At 35.7% G+C, this 22,542-nt stretch overlaps 1 protein-coding gene across 50 annotated transcripts in view; it reads left to right on the top strand.

Moving 5' to 3' along the window:
- Positions 1 to 22,542, top strand: part of AFDN (afadin, adherens junction formation factor) — a 125,136-nt gene that overhangs the window by 52,824 nt on the left and 49,770 nt on the right. For 16 of the 50 annotated variants that reach the window (XR_015283436.1, XM_086877928.1, XM_086877913.1 and 13 more), the window contains exons 9-17: positions 1,017 to 1,061; positions 5,855 to 5,949; positions 6,685 to 6,947; positions 8,449 to 8,518; positions 10,679 to 10,794; positions 15,550 to 15,611; positions 16,467 to 16,672; positions 20,403 to 20,423; positions 21,164 to 21,309. Coding sequence is in view for 49 of the 50 variants with exons in the window: in XM_086877928.1 (XP_086734054.1) it covers positions 1,017 to 1,061; positions 5,855 to 5,949; positions 6,685 to 6,947; positions 8,449 to 8,518; positions 10,679 to 10,794; positions 15,550 to 15,611; positions 16,467 to 16,672; positions 20,403 to 20,423; positions 21,164 to 21,309 (1,024 nt within the window). In the remaining variant the exon portion in view is untranslated. The remainder of the gene's footprint in view (positions 1 to 1,016; positions 1,062 to 5,854; positions 5,950 to 6,684; positions 6,948 to 8,448; positions 8,519 to 10,678; positions 10,795 to 15,549; positions 15,612 to 16,466; positions 16,673 to 20,402; positions 20,424 to 21,163; positions 21,310 to 22,542) is intronic. The other 34 variants (XM_086877931.1, XM_086877916.1, XM_086877903.1 and 31 more) reach the window with 3 other exon arrangements.

Below are 22,542 nucleotides of genomic sequence, written 5' to 3'. Positions count from 1 at the left end.
AAATCAAACTTGGATATTAAACATTTTTCAGCCTATATGGAACTTTCAAATCACTAGCAAGGCAGAGTTTTATTTTGGCATAATTAGAACTTGCTGGGTTTTAGTAATTAATTTTATGACCTAGGAACAGCCAGGAGCGATTGATTGTGTATAGCACAACTACCAATAAAACATACACAACTTACGCTCTTAATTTCTGTTGTACTCATGCTCATAGATTTGGATATGGACTTTCATTTCTGGTGATTGAGTTACATGTAGCTCCTTTTCCTATTAAAGATAACTTGAATACACTCAGGTATTCAAGTGAATGTTGCAGTTTGAAGTCTGGTTGCGTACCTTTTGGGAAGCAAGATTGAAAATCAGTGCTGAAACCTTTGCTGGATCAGAACCGCAAAAGAAAGGTTACATTTGTGGTCAAATAATGTGGGGGTTTTTTTGTTAGTTTTAAATCCAGATTAAATTATCAGTGCACAGAATATATGAAACGTGCTGTCATGTTCTACAGGTTGAGGTTTGGTTTGCATATTAATATTTTGGGTTCTTTTAATAGTACTGTTGATTTCTTTTCTTGTTCTCTTACTCTTCATGGGATTTGGTGCTTTATCATTAAAATGTTGTGCTCGGGTAGCAGCGTGAGACGCCCATTAATGGAGAGAGTAAACCTAGTCTGGAGTGCCACAGGTGTCAGTGCTGTGTGCTGAGCTTCACACATGGCCTGTGGGACTGACCTGTTGTCCGTGTTTTTCTTCTAACAGCTTGTTGTCACTTCTCTAAACAATAAGGATTGTTTCATTCAGTAGTTTTGTAGTACTGATGTCTTTATATTCTACACAGTTCCTAAAATTGAAAGAGTTTAATGAACTTCATCCTTATAAATTGAATAGGTGTTGTCTGGCTATGGTTTCACCCTTTCCTGTCTTTTCTTTTCTTGCCCTCCTCCGCATGTTCTGCATGGTATCTGTCCTGCTGGTGCTGCCTTCACCTGGGTCCTCTGCATGTGTTTCTAACCCCAGGGAGAAGGAATCACTTTGCCTACTACAACTATCACGCTTACGAAGGTAACACTGAATTTGATACTGTTCTCTCATTAGTCACTAAAAACTTCTCCAACTGTAAATCTAGTGTTTCTTTATGACAAATGAAGGACTATCTTATTTATCTCAAGTGTTTTTTTCCAAGGGACTGCTTCTGTGAAGTAGTTAGGTTTTGTCAGCTGCCATTTAATTATTTGGTCTGTGAACAAACATCAGATAGATCATGAATATGCTGTCATCCAAAGAGTTCAGCCTTCCAGCTATGGTTAACAGCTACATTTCAGAGGGGGGTTTACGAGAAATGCTGTAATAGAACTAAAAGTTCTTTGATCCATCTGCTTGCAGAATTCATAGTTAAAATGGTTACTGAATAAATAATAATAATATGGAACTTAACTGTCCTTTTCAGTATTTGACTGTGTTGATGCAGTGGATTAAATCTGTGATGATTTTTGTGTGAAATAGTGTTTGGACCCCTGGGAAAATGACCTCACTTTCTACTCCGTGGTCTTCCATAACATCCTTTGGTATTTCTGCTGCCTGCTTTGTCTGACATTTAATGGTGTATATCAAAGATGTAGACTTTAGACAGTAGAGACTTGTTCAGTTTTTTTTACAGTATTTGAAATTGGTAGCCTAATTTATAAATCATTGTGGATCTTTAGTTCTCCTCAGAGTTTAGAGTAACGTACAGATGTGTTCTGGTTTGACCAAATAGACATGAATACAAAGCCATTTTCTTTTCGTTGTGAAATGTCTACCAAAATATTTTTTCTTTTCTTTTTTTCCTGTTCCCTCACTCTATTTTCTAGACTGCTATAGAAGAACTACATGTGGTAGTCAGTGTTGCTCACCTTTTCCTTTACGGTTGTGGAGTGCAATACTGGGGTTTAAAGAACTGTCTTCAAGCTTGTGTCCTGTGCTCAATTAAGTGAATGGAATTCAGACTTCCATATCGTTAACGCTGTTATTCCAGAGAGCAGAAAGGTTTCATAGAGTGAGCTGAACCAAAAATCAAAAAGTCATGGATGGGCTCTGCAGGAACACTTGACCATTAACTAGAAAGATTGAAATTTGGTTGCATGTCACTGGGAAAAAAAAAAAAAAAAAAGTTTTTTAAAATCTTTATCTCACTGTGTGAAAAACAAGCTACTCTAGAGTCAGACTGTGTCTTTGGAAAAATAAGCACTTTAGGATACTTGTATTTATTACAGAAATAACTCCAGTAGAAATGTCCTCCTGTCAAAACAGAGGCTGTTTATATTTTTGCAGAAGAGCCTAGCAGACTCACTTTCATGCCCTGTGCAATTGCACAAATTCAGTAAGTTTGCTAGTGAAGTATGTCCAGTTTTTCCACTTCTCCACAGCTGCTGATGTTGCTGTTTGTACGATTGTTTCATTGACTGAAGATTAGATTCTGTATGGTAGAGGATGCACTGCAGTAGCTTCTGGCTGTACATGTGGGAGTCAGCAATTGTCTCTGTATCCAAGTCATGTGAATGAACCAGTAAACTGAGGTGAATCTGATAGTAATAAAAATAGACTGGATGGACTGAAATGACATTCAGCAGCACTTTGAATAGCTGATTCCATCTGTATTATCTGTGAATATGACTTTTGATGAGTTCAGGGATGTTAATAACTTCAGTTGTACAATCATAGAATTTAAAGGCTGAGAAGAATGGCAAGCTCCTTCCTATTTTTTCAGATGTTAGCCTCAGGTCCTACAAGCCTGAAATTAAGATTACAAAGCAGAAATAAAAAAGAAAAAGGCAAACCCATAAGGCTTTTTTCCTTGCATCATCACAAAAAAGAGCAACCTTGAGTTGAACAGATAGCAGTGGGAGATACGGAGGACATGGAGGTATAACAGTTTGGAAAGAAGAATTGCTGAAGGTTGGAGAAATGGAAAGCCTTGGCCAGGATGTTTTCCTGGCCAACCTCCTTTCTGAGAACAGAACTTCAGTATGGCATGTGTAACATTTTTGTGCATGAGTTTGAAGGAGCTTTATAGGAGCTCTACAGTAAAAAAAAAAGTTTACTATTGGCTTCTTCTGTTGGAAGTGCACATCTAGTCTGAAATTTAATAGTAGAATTACCTCCTGAATTTGATATGGTATTTCAGATCTGCCCAACCATCTCCTAAGCTTATTAGTGCTTTAAACGCTTAGTAGTTAGGAACTTGTACAGGAAATACGCTTTTCAAGTGTAGACTTGACTAATTTTAACTCAATGGGTAAAGTCCATTGTGTGATTATTTTTGTTCAACTTTGGGCTTACTTGTTTTCTTTGAGCTAATGTTCATCATTTTGTTTGATCTGGTGCTAAGTCAGTCCTATATTCCCAGCATTCTTTTAAGCATTGGACTAATGAAATCAATTGAAGTTATGATTTTCGAAGTGGAGTAGGATTCAGCTTTTAGTGGTAAAGTAACACATTTCAAATATATATCCATGAAGGGCAGCCTGCGTTGTTGGTTTTTTTTTCCTATTGTTTAAAAATACATGTTTATGTTACAGACCACTGACTTGATGTCCTTACAATGGCTATTCACGTCTGTTCTCTACAGAATGAATTACTATTTGAAGTGTAAATGGTGACTCCTAAGTGCAGAAACCAAATAATGAAATCTTGGTATTGCATCCTTTGCTAAGATCAGCCTTCGTGGACTGTCATGGCCTGGGGAGTAGAGCCTTTGCCATAGGTATAGCAGAATAGGTATCCTACTGCAGTGAGTTATAAGGGATTCATTCCAAATACCATTTAAGGGAGGTTCCAGCTGTTAAAAAACAGGAAATACACTTTACATTGTAGTATAACACAACTGCCCTTCCCTTATGCATCCCTCCCCTAGAACAAAAAGGCCTTTCATCCTTCTCAGGATTTGTAGTGATCCTCAAGATTAAGATACCTTTTACTGTAGAAATTTGCTCTTATAACTGATGGAGTATAACAAATAACCCAAATAACTTTAAATAACTCCTTAAAATTTTCTCGTTTTTTGTGGAACAAAAAGGTTGCATTTGTATCTAGTCCTGTGGTTTTAATACAAGGTATTTTCCTTGCTATAATGGACACTGCAGAGAAACAAAGGTCTTAATTTGTGTTAGCAGAAACATTGTGATACTAATATACATTTCTTGAGTAACTGTTGCTTGAAACCACACACATGTGGGTGCCAGTTTTACCGAACTAGGTTGTGGGTAGGAGGAGTAAATACTTGACTTTTGGATTCATAAATGAATAAATAAATGAAGGAGCTACTCTAGGTTTTGATGTGTAAGTTGTGGGGAGACATAATAAAAACTAATGGAATTTGGTGTAAGCATTCAGATGCATTCAGTAATCTATTACATGTCTGCATTTAGTGATACCGAAGATGCAGCCGTATAATTTCTGATTTAGCATTGTTAAGTATTTAAAATTGCACACAATTCAAATTGCTGAAGGCATTGTACTAGCATTATCTTTTTTGGGCTACTGTGACATTAAATATGTACCTCTCTAGACTCAAATACAGAGATTTTATAAAAGGTTTATCCTTCTACCTGGAAGATGTTTAGAGGGATGAGTGGTCTTATGATTAATGCTTCTTTTGTGATGGATGGCATATTGCATATTGCTATAGTATCAGCACTGAACTTTAGTATTTACAGTGCCAGTCTATGGACTAACTGTGCCTGGTGTCTTTATGTCCCAATAACATCACAACAGCCCCAGGAGAAGCTTATTAATAACTAACATTTTATGGTTAATTGGTTTGCATTCTGATTTTAATAAACAGATTCTGGGAGTTTACAACTAGATTTATGGACCTTCTGATTATATTGACTTTCAGTTAAAAATTTGAGGATAACTAGTAGCTTACTGCAGACAGTATCAATGTATATGCCATGGCTTTGATAACAGTCCCTAATGCTTTTTTGGAGATGACTTGAAATCAGTGTTCATTTCCACATTTTGTCTTGCAGCCTCTCTTTTTTGCAGCTTTGCTTAGGAGCAGAGATTGTAGAGAAGTTAGAAATGACAGTATTACTTCAGTTTCTGCTCATATTTAAAGTTATAGGATTTTCTGGGAAGTGGGGAGGATCTATATGTATTCCAAAGCCCATTTGTGTTAGCCTGTGAAGGCACCAGCTAAATTGTGTACACTTTGTATGTCCAGTGGATCTTGTGAAATTTTAATTTCGACAGTATGTATTTCTGAGGGTAGGAAGCTGGACTTTATTTTTTGCCTCATTTTCTGTGAGATCAAAATATAGGTTGGTGGAACTATAAAGATAAGGCCAGAAGTGCTAAAGTCCTATATATTTAGACTAAAGTTGTCAAAGGTAAATGTTTTTGTAGGGTTGTCTTTCAATATTGCTGTAGTTCAGTATCTGATGAATTAAAACCAGTTTGGTACAGTGGATGAGTTGACAACAGATATTGCTGATAATGTGTGCTTTAGTAAGATGAGTACATTCTATTAACGTGGGGATCTGCAGGTATTTTATTTTCTTTATCTTCTAAACACATACCCATATAAAATCTTAAAGATTTACAAAAACTGTTGTATTGCTTAAATTACTAAGGAAATAGAAAAGGTTTTTCACTATGTGTTCAGAATAGTAGCTCCAAGTATGCTTTCTCTACTTTCAAGGTTCTTACATTGAGAGGAACAGCCAAGTTCCCAGCAATCTGGAAAGAACGTCACTCGGGTTTTCTTTTTTTGTGAACCTTGCTATTCTGAACTAAGTTGCAGTAAATGTAGAAATACTGTGTGAATAATTGAACTTTATTGACTTGCAAATTAATATTTGTCGCTTGCTGTACAGATGGTTCTGATTCCAGAGATAAGCCAAAGCTCTATCGCCTACAATTAAGTGTCACTGAAGTTGGAACCGAAAAATTTGATGACAATTCCATTCAGGTATGGAGAAAAGCAGACTCATTTTACAGCACTGATCTGATCTCTGGTGTGTTGTGTGTCATTGTGGAATCTAATAAAATGTGCTGTAAAAACCCTTCAAAGCTTGAAGGGTAATATATTGCTGAAATTTTGTATTAATGGTCATTAGTGTGTTTTAATTTACTTCCACTCTTGATCTAAGTGAAGGGTTTTATTATTTTAAGTCAAGTTTTTATTATTTAAGGGGTTTATTATTTAAAATGGAGTTTTCTTTTTTGTCACGGGGTCAAATAGTGCGTATCAATGTTATTGTAACTGTGTAATGGCTTTCTTAATCCCATTGAGGTAAGATTTCTTAAGAGCATAAAACAAGCATATTTGTATGAAATTCATGCCAGGGAGTCTCTCACAGTACCCTGAGTCCATAGCAGCGCATTTACTTGATTTACAATTATTTGCATAGTGAGAGTTTGTATAAAACAGCAAGTGGAAGTAAACAGTATATGACCAAAACAATGAAAAATATTTCATTAAGGGATGTCTGCTGCACATGTTAGTTAAATATGTGTTTTGTTATTCTTGTCGCATTTAAAAATGAGGTGAAACTCACTGATTTTGTACCCCTCATCTCTGTAAATTCATAATCAAGCAACGTTAAATAACTAATTTGTAAATAGGGGAAGCTACATCTTAGTCTTTGTTTTTTATTTCTGCTGCTGTATAATTTAATTTATTCTATGTTAATTTTATTCCCAGTTATTTGGTCCAGGAATTCAGCCTCATCACTGTGACCTCACTAATATGGATGGAGTTGTCACTGTAACCCCGAGAAGCATTGATGCTGAAACGTATGTGGAAGGTCAGCGTATTTCAGAAACCACCATGCTGCAAAGTGGAATGAAGGTTCAGTTTGGGTCTTCTCACGTATTTAAGTTTGTGGATCCTACTCAGGACCATATTATTTCCAAAAGATCTACTGACACAAGTCTTATGGTCAAAGGTCCGAGACACAAAACTGGGTGAGTAAAATTGATTTTCATTCTTCTGAGGTTAGAAGGGGAGCATTGGGAAAAAATACAGAGTCAGAGCATTATAAATGGGAAGGGACTGGTTTGTGAACTCATTTAAACCATTAAGTAGATCATTTTAATACTTGAGCTCCACCTTGTGATTTTATGTAGGATTAGCAAGTGTCTTTTTCATTATGAAGTATTCAAGTTTTCCTCATGTGAAAAACCCTATAATGCCTCATTTTCATGTATTTCACAGTACATCCAAGATCCAGGAAAAGTCAAGAAGTTGCTGAGTGTTCTCAGAGAGTCTGGTTTTTGTTTCTTCTCAGATAATAGCTTTCAAAATTCCACTAAAAGGAGTTTGAAATGAAGTAATCATTAAATGAGTCTGTTGAGATAGGGAACTACATGTCTCAATATGAAAACTACTTTTTATAGTGTGATTACTTACCCACTAGCTTCTGTGTTGCAAGGACTGACAGTACAGAAGTCTAGCCTGCAGTTTCTCATTCATATTTTTGATAGGTGCATAATAAAAATACTGATCATAGATGCTATGACTCATAGGGGTTTTGTTCAGTGGCTATAGAAAGACTCAGAAGAAACAATTTTAAAATCAGTTTGTGTAGGAGGGGAAAAAAAACCAACATCCTGTTTTCCATCTTCTCTGGGTCCAAATGAGCCTACTATTGTTAATATACACACTGTTGTATAATATAATAATGTCATTTAGAAAAGTAACAAATTGGCTTGGAGATGAGTGAAAAATGCCTAGGAAAAGAAGTTTATCTGCTGAGTTAATGTAGATACATGCTTTAACCACTTCCATTTTTTCTCCGCTGTATTTTCTTATGGAAGGGCACTATGCTTTTTGTTGGTCCTGTCTGCTGTAAGACCTCCGGCCATGTGGCTGTCATGTAATATTCTTGCTTTAATCTTGAGTTCATTTTGCATTTACCCTGCAGGTCAATAAATAAATTCTCTTGCAGATTTACAGTCAGCTGGAAAGCACTGTATTGCTGCAGAGCTTTATCTGGACAATAAGATCTATGGCAAAAGGCTGTTGCAGCTTGAACAATCAAATTTTTTTTTTTTAATTTTTAGAATAAGGAGATAATAATATGCATTACTATGATTTATGAATTATTTACGTTATGCTGTATCTTTAATACTAAAGAGTTGAATAAAAAATTGTAGCTAATCTTCTGTAGTGAATGCGATGCCATGAACATGTTTTATGTGTATTATGTATATGTTATTTATATTTTTTCACTTGACTGGGAAGAAATCAGCTAAGAATATGCTTTTGAAAATGAAATTATATATATAAATATTTGTAGCTTTTAATATGAAGAACTAATACAGTATTAAAAAAGGTAATATTAACTGGACTCATGGTATAACCCTTGAATTTTAATTCACTAATTTTAGTTACTCTGTTCCTTGTTTGTTAAATGTTTAATAACATTTCCAGTGTGTTTTAGAAATTATATTATCTTGCTTATAGAGCTGTCCAGGAAACCACATTTGATCTGGAGGGAGATATTCACAGTGGAACAGCATTACCAGCAAGCAAGGTATTGTGTTATGACTGAGTTAGCAATAAAAAAGAGCATGTGTAAGTTAAATCAAAATTACAGCATCAGTAATATTTGGGGTAGTGTGGCAAATTTATCTGTCTCCCCAGCTATTTTCATTGTGGATGGGGTCAGATATTATATGCATTATTATTTTATATTTGGGAATTCTTTTCCCCCCCAAAAACCCTTTTGTTTAATTTTTTATTGGCATTGGGCATGCATCTCATGCCAAGACTAGTAACATTTTTTAGGAAGGGGAACTCCAAACCTGAAGTAGTTTCTCCCCAAATTGACTTACAGAAAGCAGATTACATGCAGGTATTGATTCTTGTAACTGGTACATTGTTACCTTGTGTATGTAGCATATGGCTGTTGTCATTTGTGATGGGGTAAATAAATGTTTTATATAAAATGTAAAAGGGTGTTCAATTTTAATTTAACTAGGCTTTTAAAATTTAATGGATGTGACTTTAGACTTCAATAGAGCTCCTGTACACACATTGACTAAACAAACTGTCTCTGCAGTCACAATTATAAACATTTTATGAGGTGATAATCTTTTCTTGCTTTCTTTCTGCACTTTCTGTTAATAGATTTTCTGTCAGAATTGCATTTTCCAAGAGCAAACAAATAGGGTAAATGACACAATGGTTAATGCCTTACTTGCTATGATCACACACCTCAGATCAAATGAGAGAATTAATTATTTCAGCAGTATGAAATGGAGTAATCTTCCCAGAACTGCATTCCCTTTTATGATTTATTTCTACTTCTACAAAACTGAAATACTTGTAAATATTTAGTGATATTAATGCAGCAGTGTAGGTATTAATAACTCTGATGGCTTTTGAATGTATTTTTAGTCTTATATGTTTTCTTACCACAGTCTTTTAATTCAGTTTCTCTACTTTATTTGTAGCAACAGATAGTGCTTTCTTTTATCTTACATGTGTTCTTTACCTACTTCTGATAGGAATTTTAGTGATATTTTAGAAGGAAGAACAGAAATTTTGTAGACTAATAAAATGTCTTAAAATTTCTAATAATAAGAATTTCTGGCTTTATTATATAGAATACTTCTTACTCTATGAACTGTATATCCTATGTAATTCACAGTCATTAGAAAAGTACTTCTAGTGGACCTAGGGGTTAATGGGAAAGTTTAGTTTCTTTTTTAGTTGTACTGTTTGAGACTGTGTACAACATCTTGTTAAAGCACTGATGAATCACTCATTTACTAACGTTTGCTCTCTTCTAAGTTTGCTTTTCTGTTTGGAAAAGGGGTAACAGTAAGTTTAATGAAAGTTCTCTGAGATGTTGTGGCGAAAAGTGATTTAGTTCAAACTCTTGCTTTGAGATGCACTTGTTGGCAGGTTTTCTGATGTTGAAGCAAATTATTTAGTCCTAGAAATTTCTTATGAAATGTTGGAACACTTTATATTTTACTGATGTCTTGTTTTCTACTTTTCATGCTGAAAAGAATTGCTATTTATTTTGCTGCCTAAAGCAGCATATTTGTCACATTCCTGATAGGTTTTGATTGAATTAGAAATCATAAATTAAAAATAAATTAAAAACTTCCTACTAAGGAGCATGAGACACCAAAAGAAAAGAAATTAAATGGTACATAAAAAAAAATAACACCGTTTGAATTGCCCCTTCTTGTCTTGGAAATTTTGTACTGCCTGCCAGATCAGACTTTTCTTGAGATCAGGATAAATGATATCATAGGTCAGTAGTGCAAACACTTGTAGCTATTGCAGAAGCAGAGGGAGGGAACATGACCAGTTTTAAATTTGTAAACACATTTAACTTTGTCTCTAATCTAAAGTTCCCAACTTATTCTGACCTTGTACTGATAGCTATGTAGCTTTTAATTAAAGATGTTTGAAAGCTGCATTATAAATTCTAGCAATGCATTAACAAAGCTGCTCTTAGCTGGTTGTTGCTGGCTGTTGAATTGGAAGCAGGCTCTTCAGTGCTTCACTGTGGTGAAAACGCCTGCTGAGCTGTCGCTCTCTGTGCCATACTCCCTTCTTCTGTTTCCCCGTCTCTTTTCAAGCCTCAGACCTCAGCTTCATTTTAGAGCTGCTAGGCACAAACGCTGGCTCATGCAGTGCTTGCATGCTAAGCACCTGTCCCGCTGTTTTGAATTAGAGCACCAGCAGGCTGGACGGTGACAGGACATCATCCGCATCCAGCACAGCCGAGCGAGGAATGGTGAAGCCGATGATCAGAATAGACCAGCAGGATTACCGCAGACAGGACAGCAGGTAGGAAACGTGGGATCCATTACTTCTCAGAATGGAAAAAATGGATGTGTTTTTCCAGTAGATCAAGTGCTGTGCTTAAAGTATTTTAAATGATCTGGTTTTCTGTAAAGAGAATGATATTTCCTTTGAGATCTCTCTCCAAATAAACCCCAGGATTAACAACCAAAGCAAAAAAACTTCACAATACTTAAAAAATAAAAAAACCCTAATCCTTTGCTTCAGTATTCTGTTATTTGTGGTTCTCCTTTTGTCAAGTCAGGCTGATAGTCATGTCACATCGTTGTTGATTTGTGGTTAGGCATGTCATACGAGATGAAAAGAACACTTATAATTTTCATTTGTCAGTGGCAAGATGATGTGATTTACTCTGGAGAGTGAAATAACCAGGTCATTGCTATGTCTACTGTGCTGTTGTCAGCGGGTGTGGAGTCTCTGTCCTTGAAGGTACTTAAAACCTGACTGGACAGGGTAGTGAGCAGCTTGCTCTTGTTGACCCTCTTTTGAGCAGGGAAGTTGGATCAGATGATCTCAAGAGTCTCCTATCACACCTGAGCAAATCAGTGAGAATGTGAATAGAATTTTTTTCGAATCTTTCAAAAAATACAAGATTTATTGCTGTCTACATAAATCAGCTTTTAAATTTAGATGAACAGCGGTGATAAATGGATGAAAGGTAAGGTAAATGTGCTGCAGGGTTAAAACGTGCAGTGATCCAAGTTGTAAAGCTTGAAGTATAAAGCTTTCTGTACCTTTAAATTGATATATTATTCACTAGACAGAAAAGAGAGTTCCAAGATGTGAGTGGCAGGAAATAAATACAACCAAAAAAGGGCAGAAAATTGTGCTTCCACTTGAACTTGAACGTTCAAGGGTCCTATAGCAGGGGCATTTTTTAATACTTTCAGTGAAGTTAGTCTAGAATACAACTCAGATCTACTCTCTTGTTAGACTGCCTGGTCATCTTCAGATTCTTTTTAGAATTTTATTGGGGTTGTGAAGATTTAACTCCTTCTTGAATTACTAGTATTTTAATTGTAACTTTCCTCATAAAAGATAACAAAGCCTCTTTTTGAACTTTTTATATCCTGTCAGAAGTTATTGAGGCTTCTGCTGTTAATATTTCTTGATCTGTGTCTCTGTATGAAGTTTATTAAATTCCTATGAAGAGGATTATCTTGTGCTGTAGTTCTGTGTTTCAAAAACATATAACCATCTGTGAGCTGTATCTTAGCTTCATTTGTTGGGGGTTTTTTAACTTCTTAAATTCCTTCTAAAGGGAGTATTCATATGCTAGTTTTTACAAAGGTTTTTTCACCATGGTTCCTGTGTGCAGAAAATATTTTCAGAGGCATCTAGATCACATTTAAATTTGTGATAACTACAGCCTCAGAGATCTTCATTATCAGCCCTGACATTGATGTTTTATTTCAGTATATGTCTTACATGTCTGTAGTAAGTGTTGTGTATTATTTATCTAAATACAGCACTTCTGTCATGTGCTCTTTCTCAGATACATTCACTGTGTTCATGAGAATAACAAATTAGCAACATCAGGATGTCAGATTAGGATGTCAGGACTTGATAAATTGGGCAATGAATTTGTCTGAATACATGGAATATGCATGGATGTATTTTGTGGGCCTTTAGTTGGGTTTCCTCCGGGATACTCTGGTCTCATTTTGTGAACTGTAAGGACAGTAATTGTGAACTGCTTTATTAGTTTAAAAAATCAAAAATTCGTCACTGGCAAGTTTCAGGTTCTTGTTACTGTACAACTTCCACCCCACACTGAATGTTCTTGTGGGTACTCTATCTTTGCTCTATAAAGGTGAATAATAAGACAAATAATACTTTCTTCCAATAAATCACAGACTGGGTTGAAGACCAAAGATTAGAACTTGGCTGCCATATTTTTTTTTTCATTTCTAGAAAGAAAAATAATTGAGATCTGAAAACATAACTCCAGTTTACTTACTGGGTATGATTGTTCTGATTGTCATGTGATTCTTGGAAACCAAACATAATGACTATTTAGTTAAGGATTGTGGTCATACATGCTCATTAGATAGCTGATTACAATTAACATGAGCAAACATAATAAAAATGAGAAAAGATAATTTTTTGCCTTGGATACCTTTCAGGAGTCCTTCAAGATGTGTTTGGTTGGAAAAAGTAGGATGATATGTAAGTGGTGTTAAGTGAATGCAGATACTTACCCGATTCCTTGCTTTGACATGTCTTAAAAATTTATACATAGCTAGTATGCTGACTTAAACAATCACACAAGGGTGTTTCCATTTTTTATGCAGTTTGAGAAACAATTGAAAATACAGAAATATCAGGAGACTGCATTATTGCATTTATTGCAATTTTAAAGTGTAATATTACCTTGCACTATACTAAGAGAAGAGGCAACCCCTAATCAATATTTTATGGCCCTTCTAAACCTAACTAGACTTTCAGACTGGTTTAGCTCAAAGAATTTCATTACCACAGAGAGGCTTTATCTCTAAGACCAATAGCATAAAGACAATATACACTTAGAAATGTATCCATTAAAATGTGTTATCATATTAGAAGCACAGAGAATTACTTCAACTTAGATCTCTAATGTGCAAAGCTTAATTAGAGAGTATTTATATTGTGTGTCCTTAGGGGAAGGAGGAAGATAGTACAGGGTTTGGAACTAGATGACCTTCAAGAACCCCTTTCAACACAGACCATCCTATGACTCCATGCTTTGTTGAAGGGAGTTCCTATTAGGATGGTTAAATAATTGTTTACTGCATCAGTTCCTAGACAACTAATTTACAATTAAAATAAATAAACAATTTTTAAAGAATACTTTTTATTAATTTGTCTCTTCTGGCAAATTTCCAGAAGTCTGTAAGCAATCTTGCATTAATATCAGGTCTCATCATTCATGACACATTTTCTCTCATTGGCTGGCAATCCAGTTCCTATATTTGTGCTGAAACTGATCAATATCATTTTGTTTTAAGGAAAATAAAATAAATCATCAGCTGAAATCTGTCACTGGTTTACTAGCCAGTTTGTTAAAATATTTCTATCTCTTATTACCCTTCCTATAATGAAAGATTAAAAATTGCTTTGGAGTTGTCCTTATAGTTCTGTTTTATAATACTGTGTATTAGTAATTTTTCTGTGGAAGTAATTAAGTTCTCAGTGAAGATGGTACACTTTTGACAGTGTGCAAGTAGTGGCAAATTAGTTCATTTTTAATTTATAGCAATAAAGACACAAAATATTACAATTTACACACCAGCTGTGTGCTTTTCATAAAGACAGCATGCTGTCATGTTTGAAACATAACTGAAATGGCAGCAATTTGTGTACATGCTGCCTACTATTCCTTAACTTTCAACTCCCCAGAAATTTGATTTGAGCACTTCTTATAATAAGGCATTATGTAGGTGGCATAACCTGAGTTCTCTGCTGGTTTGAGGTTTTCCAAGTTTGTAAAAAAGCAAGTAACCAAACAAACCCCCCACCAAAACCCAAAGGTACCCCAGATTTTTGGATTCAATATGCTAAAATTTAGTTTTAGATCTTTTGACATCATCAAAATTGTATTGTGGATTGTTACTACAGGAGATAACTGAATAAAAGCTTTCAGTGATGTATCTCTGCTTTGTGGCATAACTAATAATCTTCAGGAGAATGAGATTAATATAATTATATTACATTCCTTTCTTTATCAAAGTTGTTGGGGAAAATAGAAAGCTGCCTGTTGTGTTACATGTGGTTAAAATGGTTATTGCGTGCAGAAGATGTTAAGCTTTTATGTATTTCCTAAAAATGGGTGCCCAGGTGCAGAGAACAGCTCAGGTGATGCCTCCACTTGAGGCAGTAATGAAAGGATGGAAATTAAGAAAAAGTTTCTCACCCGAGGGTGGTTGGGCACTGGAACAGTGGAACAGCTCCTCAGGGAAGTGGTCACAGCACCAGCCTGGAAGAGTTCAAGAAGTGTTTGAACAATGCTCTCACACACATGCTGTGACTCTTGGGGTGTCATATGTAGGGCTAGGAGTTGGACTCAGTGATTTTGATGGGTCCCTTCCTCTCAGGATATTCTGTGATTCTGTGAAATACATACTTAACTTTTTGCAGGCACCAGAAAAGTCATATCTCTGATCAGTTTTCTACTCTCTGATTTCTCTGATAGGTTCTGGTAAGAAATAGCTCTGCAGTCAGTTTCAGTGAGGACAATTCTGGGGCTGACTGCTATTTCTTAGTGTAGTGTGGCAACAGCTAGGTGGGGGTAGGGACTGGGTTTGACCTCCTTTTCCTCTTTACCAGAGAAAAGGACAAATAGGTTGACCTAAGTCTTCATAAATTTTGAGAGCATGAAAGGCAGCAAAGTACATTTGTTGTAACTAAGCTGATATGTCAGGCAAAGCTTCATTCCATTTCTTTCACGTGTCCATGAATAATTTGTTATTTGAATCCTGTCAATGGCAGATGGCAAACTGATCCTATCGGTCTGCTGTGCAGCGCACAAGAGGGTGTTCATTAATATCACAGACTCCACAGTTCAAGTCTGTTTTTTTATCTGTTGTGTTGCTGGCAAATACAGCTTGAATGATTCTGAAGGAAAGGTAAAGAAGGGGTCATTCTGTGGAAGGTTGTTTTGTCAATATTTGGAACCAATGTATTTGAAGAAATACGTAATTTTACGGTAGTTAATATCACCTATGTGGATTATTTGTTTCAATTTTTCTCATCTTTCTTTAGATCTCAGGATAGTCATGGACCAGAACTGATATTGCCTGCCAGTATTGAATTCAGGGAAAGCTGTGAGTAAATTGTGAAGTTACAATACTAACCTGTTAATGCTTTCTTCTGTACTGTAATATTTCAGTCAGATTGAAAACTTAAGTAAATGTTGAAAGAAACAATGACTATACAGATGCTGTACTACTAGACTGTCTAGCTAGTTTTGTTGGGAGGGTGAACAGATACTTTAGATTTTGAGGCATGTTCATGCATATCTCAATTCTGATTGCATTTCAACTCTATATTCAGATATTCAGATTAAATGTGAAAAAAAAAAATTATCCCATCTCCTCAACAGTACCTTGGATTAATTGTTTTCTATTCCTTGTGTGTCACCAAGATTGAATCTTGGTGAAAATCCATTTTCTATAAAATCTGATTAGGTTTACATTGTCACGTAGGGTTTAATTTTTTATTATCTTGGTCCCCAGGTTTTTAAGGCCTCAGATCTGGTAGAAAAGATAACATACTGGATGATTGTCCATCCTTCAAATATTTGAAACTAAATAGATTTGTGAGCAAGCAAAGACTGATTTTTATTAATATGAGAGCTTTGTTGGAGTAAAAGGTGCAAGAGAAATCTTGCTGTTTCCTGTTCCCTTGAAGATGCAATTTTTCAGTAGATAGGAAATAGTAGAGAAATGTTTCCCAATGATCAGATTTTCTGGCTTTATATAGAAGTGTTTTGTTAGTGTGTCTAACTAACTGCAGTACATAATAGACAACGTAGAGTTCTAATTCCTGTAAATTGCTCCCCCTTCCTCTCCTTCTCCCAAAGAAAATCCTTTATGCCTCAAGTTAGGAAATTGTTTTCTTTCATTTTCTTTCTGTCTTTGGATTTATGACACGCTGTTTCTTTTCCTCTTCATCTACAGCTGAAGATGCCTTCTTATCTGCCATTATAAATTACACAAATAGCTCAACAGTTCATTTTAAGCTGTCACCAACATATGTTTTGTATATGACATGTCGGTATGTATTGTCCAGCCAATACAGACCTGACATCACTCCTGCTGAGCGTACTCACAAAGTCATTGCAATAGTCAACAAGATGGTGAACATGATGGAAGGAGTGATACAGGTGAGTTACTCTGCCAAAATATGTCAAGGGAATTACCTACATTTTGTTGATAATCTAACAAACTTCTTAGCCTTTTCCTTAGTCTGACCCTTAACAGTAGCTGATTATACAATAATACCTGCATTGACTGCCCTTATGAAGGGCAGCCACTGCTTTTATGTCAGTGAATAATGTCAGTGGTAAGAAACTCTCTCTTGAGCAATGTGGGAAGCTAGGGAGTGGCTGTTGCTCTGAAGATTGTGTTGTCTGACAAGAGGTGACTCTTTTCTAGAAGGTAAGATCTTTGCAAATGTTTCTGGCTGTGAACCCTTGTAAAACAAGTTGGATTGGCTTCTTAAAGAACACCATATAGGTAGCATTTGTTTGCACCGATTGATACTTGAACATATTAAACATGACTTTTAAATTTTGACCCTGTTACTTTTGCAACTTTTGTAACCAAGAAAATGGTCATGTATCTTGAACATAAAACTTGGACATCTTGAACCAAGCTGAGACAACTGCTTTGTAAAGAGAAACAGAAGTTCTCAAAGGTTCCAATATTTTATATGTAGTGTAGCAGTCTTGCTACTATATGTGCAAGACTTCTACAGAATCCCAGGGAATTCTGTTTTGTGTAGAAATGCAGGAATAGATCCACTGGGTTGTCTGTGATATTAGCACATTGCATTGTGTACCTCGCATTGATAAAACAGACTGGTCATTTTCTCTAAAAGGAGTGCTATTTCATGTATCCTCAATAATTAATTAATTAATTAAACATCTTTGTCTTCAGGTTTTTCTCAGAAGAAAAATTGAAATATGTTTTTATATTCATTAAAACAGGTGTGTTTGCAAATAGTGCTGCTAGAGTAGCAGCAAGGAACCTGCTGCACAAAGTGCTATACAGGCATAATAAATGTGTCAGTCTTGCCTTAGAGAATTTACAATGCAAGTGTTACACAACAGCTTGATTAAAAGAGAATAGGAGAGTAAACAACAGGAGTGGCATGAAACATAGCAAATCAAAATTCTTCAGCTTCTGTTCAGGTTTTGGAAAGATTTAGTGAAGTTTTCAGCAGGGGAATGTTGGCTCTAGGCACCTGTGTAATCTTACAGAACAGGCTCCCACCTTTCACAAGAAAGATTGGGAGGAAATTCTGGTGTTGAGGACATTTTGCAATAAGAAAGTAAGATTTGCTTTCTGTGTGCATTCCAAAGTTAATCAGAGACTGAACAGCTTGCTTCTGAAGTGAAGAACTTGTATGTTGCTTATTATGAGTCTTGATGTCACAGTCATTTGAATATTGATGTCGCAATCAATGGCTAGTTGATAAAATTGATGATGAAATGGTATCAGCAATTTATATTCAGACTCTTTTATTAAAAAAAAAAAATAATCTGGCTATGGGAGACAGGAGACTATGCCTATAGGGGAGAACATGAACTGGCAAGAGTCTGCACATAAGCAAGTCAGCAGCTAGAATGGAAAGTAAACAGAGAAGGGTAGGCTTCAAATATAAACTGGAAGTTGCAAGTATGAATCAAAGGAAGTTACTCAGTTTATATAACTAATGTATACTACTTATAATGAACCTAAAAACACTTGTAGTGACAGAGGCAGGTGCAGTGGGAAAGCAGAGATAAGATTTCTGTTCTTAGTGTTGAATGGCTAACAAGGTGGCTGCTAGAAGATACTAGTGGGGTAGACTCAAACATCAGTTTGACTTGAAAACAGATGAAAGCTAGAAAGCAGATTATCCTGTGAAAATGTTCATTTACCACACTGAGAAAGGCTTCCCAAGTCACATGCAGCAGCCTTGTGGTTGTAAGCAAATGTATTTTCTGTAATCCTGCTAATACTATTACAAAACTGTTAAACCAAACTGTTTGTCTGGACTGTCCTTTGTGAAAGGCCATTCCTACAGCCTTGTAACTTCAGCTTCAATCTAATCTTCAACCTAAATTTTAAGGAACACATCAGCAAGAAAGCAGTATTTGTGGTTTGTGAAAGATGTTGCAAGAAATAGTTGCAAGAAATAAACTGAAAGGAGTCAGGGTTGCATAAAAATTGGGAAGAGGTTCATTTAAATGTTGTGGTGAAGGAACCAGAAAGGGGGGAAGTATACCTGGGACAAAAGATGAAAACTTCAGTGAATTTCAAGGTTAATAGGCTGAAGGCAAAGAAATACATTGATTCTACTGAATGACCAGCAAAATATCTTTAGCTTGGACCTATCTTAGTAAAAACAGTACAAGCTAAGCTAAGTCAAATGACTTAATCAAAGGTAACATAAGTGGCTTGTATTTATGGCTGTCACAGTCAAATTACCATGTAATAAGTTGTAACACAATAGCTTTTTTGTGTGTCTCAAATGTAAAGCATTCCTGCACTGAAGGGGATCTGGGTGTGACAGAGAAAACAAATGAGAGGCAAGGGAAGAGAAGCACCTGAAACAGTAGTGAGTAGGTGCACAAACTCCTGTGCTGTATTGTGGGAATAAATTAATGGCTGAGATTCTAATTTTGCCTGCCTAGATCAGAAAGCTATCAAGCATCCTTGTGAAGTTACTCAAGAAGTGTTTGTTAACAAATTAAATCTGTGACTTCATATGTAATATTTGTATCCAAATAATATAGATGACTTGGTATGAGATAGGTATAAAGTAGGAGAGATCTATGAGAGGGCTCAGTGCTTTCAATAAAAAAGTAGGACTAGAAATTTAGTTCATATTAAAAAGCCTTTTTTGTTTGGTTGTTTTTTTTCTTTTGTTTTTTTTCTTTTTTTTTTTCACAAATCATTCTGTGGCATTTTTCATTCTTTTTAAATTTTAACATTTGTGTGTAGAAGGAGCATTTCCTTTTGTTCTGTGCCAACACATCTTCAGTCAGTTAAGACTGCTTTGGTTGGAAAGGTGGGGGAAACAAAAAAGAAGAGATTTGGTGTTTTGAGCTCTAACTAAAATTATAGTAGTAACACCTCAGATATTTGCATCTAATCTCACTGTGTTGCAGGTGGGGGAGAGTGATCTGAACAGAGCAAAAAAGTAATGAAGTGCTCAGTTCTAAATAATCAGAAAAACATCTGGTGGTTTCTTTTTTCTTTTAGCTCAGTGTAGCTTTATATTTATCAACATTTAAGAAACTTAATGTGGTATTTCATTTGACTCCTCTGTTGTTTAAAACAATCTTTTTGTTCTTTAATTGAGTAGTCATGTATTAAATCTGTCCTAGGTGTTCTGTGTATTTTGTTTGCTTTTAAATGTTGTTTGGTTGGGGGTTTTTTTTGGGTTTTTTTGTTTTTTCCTTTTGGATGGGGTTTTTTTATTCCCTCTTTGTATGTGTTTGTATATTGTCTCTGTTGCAGCAGTGTGGGCAAATGGTTCCGAGGATCTGTTGTTTGGATGGCTAGTTACCCCACTGCCTGCAAAAATTTTTGTAAGGTTTCTCTGGCACACTGAGCATGGAATAACCAGTCTGGGATGGCAACTAGTTTAAAGCTTTAATTCTTTGAATTAATCGTGACATGTAGGCACTTCAGTTCGTTGCTGTTGTGCTACTGGTCCTAATAAAATAAATAATTTTTTAGAAGGAGCTCAGTTGTATCATAGCTACTGATTAATGCATCTGTGTATAACTGTGAACATGTGTTGTACCTTCATATTTAGTGTTTGATTTCTAAAGCTTTCATGATTGTTCACAAGTTTCTTTCTTCTATTCTGTTTGATTTCCTTCGTCCGTTTTTCTCCAGGAGGTAGACCAGGTTGATCAGGTAGGATATATTTGCTGGGAACTGATCCTAGCTATGTTGGCTTAGCTCAGTTTCTCATGCTGCTTCCATATCAAAATACAATACTCAAACAGCTGGACTTGAACAGTTCATAACACTCATTCAGCAACTGGAACATGCAGTACTAAAATCCTTTTTTGACTTTGCAACTTTTACGGCATTCCATAATTTCTGCTTAACGCACTTCAATGTGGATATGAAATGACCAAAGTTCTTTTTCTTCCCTTTATTTTCTTTTTTTGTTGTTTGTGGTTCCTATTCTTTGGATTTCATCTGAGGTTGCCTGGCCTGGCATTTGTGGTCGGGAGATGGTGAGATAGATCAGTACTTGATACTGAATCACATGGTATCAAAGCCAGTGAGCGCAGTATCAGCGTGGCAGTGGGTAGTAGTGAATATGCGCTTAAAAGTGCACAGATTACCAGATACTGCATCTGCTAAGCTCTTAGCACTATGTAATTAGATGCTTACACCGTGGCTTTCATTGATATGGCTACTGGCAATTTAGCATTTCATGTGTTCAGTGAACATGTTAAAATTGGACTTGGTAGTTACAGCAATTGCGGTATTATGTACAAACATTTTGCAAATATCTGGTATCTGAGAGGTGTTTGGTGAAATGGGAAAGAGGTACTGGTCTATCTTTTGGAGTCTTTTTAAGCTGCCATGCTTTATCAGAAAATTATTTCCCTGTATTATTTCTTGCTTCTTTCCACTTACAGAAACAGAAGAATATTGCTGGGGCCCTTGCCTTTTGGATGGCAAATGCATCTGAACTACTCAATTTCATAAAGCAAGACAGAGATCTTAGCCGAATTACTGTGGATGCACAAGATGTTTTGGCACACTTGGTTCAAATGGCATTCAAGTAAGGCTATCAAACTTCTGTTTCAATTACCATTTTCTTTGTTTCTGTGATTTATAGAACAACTTCGCATTTCTGCCAAATTTTAGATATTGCAATAATGTCCTTTGTGTATTGTTAAATATCTGAGAGGAAAACAGAAAATGTTCTACCCTTTCTTTAGACAGATGCCCTGTTTTGTGAATATGTATCACTGAGTTGTGCACAGGTTTCATCCGTTAGATGATTTTGTGATACTTGAGGCTGCTAATGAAAATTTTAGGGAAATTTAGTTTGTGTTGATTACTTCCTCTTAGTTTAATGTGAAATTGTGAGGAAAGGTTAGTTATGCTGTTAGTATGTAAATACATAGGGTTAAATATTCCTGGGTCTTTAAAGTAATGAATCTTGTTCTCTTCAAGGGCTTCTAAATATAATCTATATTCATAATTCTCATAAATAACCATTTGCACAATGGTTTTTTTTGCACAGATTTTTCTTAAAAAAGGAAGGTTTTGGCTTGTATAAAAATCATTCTATACTTGTCAGCTCAGGCAATTAGAATACTGATTGAAGGAAAAATTGAATGAAATATCCAAATGGTAAGGGAAACCCTCAGAGGAAAGTGTCCTTGAATAGAGATAACAATATTGGCTGAGCACATCATTAATAAAAAGGCTTAATTTTATTTAATTGTCAGATTTTTTCTTCTTCCTGAGCCACTCCTGAACAAGTATTTCTTACCAAATTTGCAAATCAGAAATTAATGTTTAGAGAAGTCCCCCAGTGTACCTTGGATGACTTAGACCCAGCCTACTCAAATGTGTAGGATGACTATTTTAAATATAGCATTTTATTTTTTTCTGTAATAAGAAATACTGTATTGTGTGCTCTTTTTATATTGTAACATGACTGGGAGACCTAACCACAATTGAACAGTTTAGCTTTCGGGGACTGTGTTTCTCAGAAGAGCAATATGTGCCATTTGTGAAACCCTGCCATTGCTTTCTGAACTTACAGAAGGTTTCAGGGGAGCATCAGACCCTTTTGTATGGATTCCCATAGATTTTTTTTTATTTTTTTTTTATTTTTTTTTTTCTGGGGGCAAAATTTGGGCAAGTATGGTATAGCAAGTAGCTATTTTGAGAGAGTTTCGATTTTTATAGCATCTCTAAATCACTAGTTGTTAATGAAGCTGTGCCTTTTGCTCTAGCTCAGTGTCTTGGATCGGTGTCTTAAAATAACTTCTTGCTACTG

Source organism: Cyanistes caeruleus, chromosome 2, assembly GCF_971803275.1.
Source record: "Cyanistes caeruleus chromosome 2, bCyaCae1.hap1.1, whole genome shotgun sequence".
NCBI classification, from domain to species: Eukaryota; Metazoa; Chordata; class Aves; order Passeriformes; family Paridae; genus Cyanistes; species Cyanistes caeruleus.
The sequence above is the reverse complement of the archived record's forward strand: the minus strand, read 5'-3'. Positions and strand labels throughout refer to the sequence as shown.